Source organism: Anneissia japonica, unplaced genomic scaffold (assembly GCF_011630105.1).
Source record: "Anneissia japonica isolate Jap-2015-1 unplaced genomic scaffold, ASM1163010v1 scaffold287833_len2544123_cov190, whole genome shotgun sequence".
NCBI classification, from domain to species: Eukaryota; Metazoa; Echinodermata; class Crinoidea; order Comatulida; family Comatulidae; genus Anneissia; species Anneissia japonica.
Genome location: NW_022757233.1, coordinates 2,241,738 through 2,246,473, shown reverse-complemented (window position 1 = coordinate 2,246,473; position 4,736 = coordinate 2,241,738). Strand labels below are relative to the sequence as shown.

General features: G+C 36.3%; 1 protein-coding gene across 1 annotated transcript in view; it reads right to left on the bottom strand.

Moving 5' to 3' along the window:
• Window positions 1-582: 582 nt before the first annotated feature.
• Window positions 583-4,736, bottom strand: part of LOC117124625 — a 13,633-nt gene continuing 9,479 nt past the window's right edge. Inside the window, exon 2 of the mRNA XM_033270921.1 lies at window positions 583-4,010. Coding sequence (XP_033126812.1) covers window positions 2,985-4,010 — 1,026 coding nt within the window. The 3' untranslated portion in view covers window positions 583-2,984. The remainder of the gene's footprint in view (window positions 4,011-4,736) is intronic.

Sequence of the window (4,736 nt, the reverse complement as noted above, 5' to 3'; positions counted from 1 at the left end):
ACCCCCGACCATTGCGCCACGAGATAGCAGAAATACACTCTTGATTTATATTATAATATTTAGTAACGTAGGATAATTTGGTAAAATTATGCATAATCATTTTGCGCATGCGCTGTTTTCAAGCTTGTGTCAGTCTGAGTGATCAGGCTAGCGAGCAACATAGTCACCAGACCTAGCATAATTATGCTTTTTGGCATAATTTAGACCCATTTAGCATGTAGTATATGTGCTGGTATAATTTTAGAAAAAATTATCTTAATTTAGCGTAATTTTGACCTCCAAAGAAAAAAAAAACTATATGGAGATTTTTGTATAATCGGAAAGAAATGCAAGGAAAGAAAGAGGGAAGAAAGAGAGGGAGGGAAAGAGAGTGTTTATGCAGTCCCCGACCGAGTTATTTCTCGCAATTGACATTGGCGGATTTGTTTTATTTTTCGTTGGTGGGGGGGGGGGTGTCCCATCCTCTTTGTGGTTCATCGATTCATGGAAAGAAGAATATGTATCCCATGTACTTTATATACACACATAATAGGCGCTAGTATTTACTGTAATAAGAATAAGAAAGTTTAAATAATATTTATACTGGGACAGGCTGTAGTTGGCCTCCCAAGCTATAAAGTGTGGGGTAGCGGTCGACACGTCAATAACAGACAGTACATCTCAAATAAAGTTCACTCGTATTTATTTATGTAAAAAACAGCATCTAGTAAACAGCCTCTGTAAAAGAGATATATCAAAATAACACCACCTGCCCATACAAATACCATAGGCATAGAAATCATTAATTAATCTAACATTTTACAATTTAACATCATAGTACAGTTTAACATCAACACCAGAGCACTTGAGACTGTGCTAAATGTAATCGTAAACAGAAGATCCGTGCATAGTCAATTATGATAACCACATTACATGACATCATTCTAGTGTTTATAATATTCAACATAGTATTCGGTTACATAAAAAGGATAATATAAAATAGCTTAAATATAATGGTCACTTAATTATAACCACTCACCAGTTTGTGGCAATTACACAGTGTATTCTGTTCAGGATTTACCATATACGTAGAGTAGTTAATATAATCTATAGAAGTAATAATGACATAGTGTAAGACATAATAAACATAAAAATATGAGAACATAAACACGTAATTAATATTCATGTCACCTGATCTAAGATATGGGACGCCACCTATTGGGCACCATCAAACAATAACAAACAGCGCCACCTATTGGAAAGTATAAAACAGCGCCACCATATGGTGAGCTTTCCTAATCATTAAATCTTAATACAATACTAATGGCGGCCATCTTAAACCAGCCACACATGTAATCCTTATTATCTTATGAGATTACAATAGGTTACTTATACCAATACTATAGGTAAAGTAATGCTTAATAAAATGCAGACTAAATATAATAGAAATACTAACTAAAGAATATAAATAGACATTAGAATATTTTAAGTAGAACACCTTCTGTATTCATATGTGCATCTAATTCAACAATTAGACTTCAATCAATTGTTAATCAAGCCATAACAATTAGAAAAGCATATCTAATTTATTTTACTACAGTATTCAGTATGAGCTAATAGAGTACCTTTACAACTAAGGAATTACATTGTAATAGTAACTGTAATTACTTACATTTCTTCTTAATCCTTATACAATTCTTTCTGAATTGTAACAAAAGAGGCAGCTTAACAAACCATGAGTTCGAAGATAACTTCATGTTTGCTTATATTGGTGTGATATTTGGGGAAATTCATCCGTTCTATATACACATGATTGTAGGATACACTATATCAAGCTTCATATACCTTCCTTTAAGTTTACAAATAAATCAAATTCGGATATATCTGACTTTTATATTGATTACTTGTTCTTTACATTATGGTTCATCATGCGATGGGGGCTGCTGCGAATTAAGAACTCTGCTGCCAGACTGGTCACACGGTCGAGCCATGTCTAACACAAAAACTCCTATCCTTCACGACTTACACTGCCCCACCCCCGACCATTGCGCCACGAGATGGCAGAAATACACTCTTGATTTATATTATATATTTAGTACCCATTTTGTGGGCCCATTAATTGTCAAGATGAATAGCAAGGGTCACAAAAAGTACGGACTATCAATTAAATTTTTCTATTTTTTGAGTGGGTCCGACTTCCTATTCAATTCAAGAATCCATTTGATGATTCCAAGGGGCTTTAAACAGTGTATGGGGTCATTTGACGTACATTGGCTGGACTGACTGCCTTAATATAATACTAAGTTGTGGAGAGAAGCCAGACTCGGCAGATTAAAGAAGGGGCTCGTCTGGATATCAAGATGGGCCCTAAAGAGTACATGGGATCCGTCTGGTTTAGTGACTGCAAGTTTAATATCAATACTATAGCCGCTTCACTGGGCCCTGCAAGGTCGGCTTTAGCGGATGGGTGGTTATTTGTTTATCAGATGCTTGTCACCGGGGCCAGTTGAGGCCCAGTCCCCGGCACTCCTACCGCCTCACCACTGGTCCAAAGTTTGCAGAGTGTAGAAGAGTTAGAGGTTTCCATGTGCGATAAGTCCTAGAGAGGCATTATATGTATAAAATAAAACAATTTTACATGCCTCAAAACATTTTAAGAAAAAACAGGTTTTAGAATTGGATAACTGAAGAACAGCGATCCACAATCTACCTTTAATTTACAGAGGATTTAGCCAAAGATAAATGCAGCAGTTACCTAAAAACTACTTAACCAAATATTGCAAATGTGTCTCAATTATGTTTACAATCAACACGCAGGATCAAATTAAAATTATATTAATTATTAAATTTTCCATGCAGACGAAAGTCTCTAGGAGTAAAAAGTGAACAACGATTATTTAGATTCCTAATGAAGGTTATACACTATCATTAATTACAAAAATGAAGGTAATGTTATTATGTAAGCAGAAACGAACACCATAACCAATTTTCTGTGTGAAGTTTGTCTAATCCTTTCCTTTAGTCATTAGCTTTTCCCCTTCATCGGTTGATAAATTCGTCAACAGTTTTCTTAACTGTCCAGTAAAACTTTTTGCGTACCTCTTTTCGATCTCCTCCTGTTGTTTTTTCAGCCATATCTCGACGTAATTCTTATCCCTTCCAGTCTCTGGAATGCAAAGAAAGTCGGTTCTTACCCCAGGTATCATGGCGAAGAACTCTGTACAACGTTGCTTAATCTCCTTTGCTTTACTTTCCATCATCTTGTAGTGCATCTCTATGGGTTTCTCCAAAGCCTTTTCCCCTTTGTTTTGAAATGTAGTGATCTCTTGTTCAACAACTTGGAAAAAACCAGCGATACCCTCCAAACCCTCAATGAATGCCGCTAGAGCCGGAATCATGGTCTTACTCACCACAACAATTGATGACTCATTGATAGAGCATTGAGCTTCTTTCGCCACCGACTCCGCCAAATCACTATCAGCCCTCATTTTTAGTAATGGTACTGCAATTGCATCTACACCTGGAACAAAAGCAAGCCAAGTCGCCCAGGATTTTTTGGTAGAAGCAGACTTTTCAAGTTCTGCTTTTTTCCTCTTTAATACCTCCGTCAAGTTCTTTAGTTCTTCAATGAGTACCTTTGCTTCATCCTCTCTCTTCTTTAATGGGATCATAATTTTCTCATGCAGGTTGATAATTTCCACACAGCATTGCTTGTAGCCTCTTACTTCCTCCAAGATGCGAGGGAGATATTCTCTCCAGTCCTCAAGACTAAGATTTTCGTAATACTCGAAGAACTCTTTGAGGTTTCTCACCAACTCAGTAGATGCTGGCAGAACATATTTGACATAGACCAAGGCATCTTTCCTGGTGTCATCTCGTATCTTGTTGATCTTCTTTGCGGTATCTGACGATTCGCCAAGCGCTTTTTCCGCATAGAGAGATCTCATACAGAGGGAAAACAACCGCATGTTTACCGGTACATCCTTCATGGTAAATGCGAGCTTATTTAAATGATTTTCAACAGACGACATCTGTAAAGTAAAGACGAAAACTGAGGATTAAAAGGCAGTTTGTGTTGGGGAAATGGATTTGGTCATATGAGGTATTCAAATCAAATCAAATCAATCTCAGAAATTATAGATAGGACCATGCGGCGTAGAATGTTTTGCAAAGTTTTGAGAGGGGTGGAGAAACCTATACGGGCCTACGTCATTGCAACTTGAGATTTGAATTGTTTCTTAGCACTGATAAAACTGCAAAAAGCATAGCCATGATAAGGAGGTAAATACAAACACAAGACAGCAGTATAACATATCTCATGCATAGGCGTGGGAACTGCTTTTTTCGATGCATGCTTATTGAAAAAAGAAGTATCAGTTAGTTCAACACTTTTAATATTGCTGGTTACGTAATAACTTTGAGCAGTTATAACTACATGAACAATTATTAATAAATGTACAATTTTTCTTAATAGTTTGACTTGCAAAAAAAAAACAATAAGAGAATGGGACATTTATCTCACAGACAATTCATATCTAGAAAAGAATATGCTAATGATTACACATGCATTGAGTGTATCAGCATTGGCTAATTACTGAATAATTAAGCAATTCTTTGGGAAAGTAAGAACGTCATGGCTATTGCAACTCTCTTTTATTTAACATTCCTAAAATCCAAATTAACAGGCTTCAACGACTACAAAACTCTGCTGCACGCATACTAACATTTACTAACAGACGCACTCATATAACCCCCAT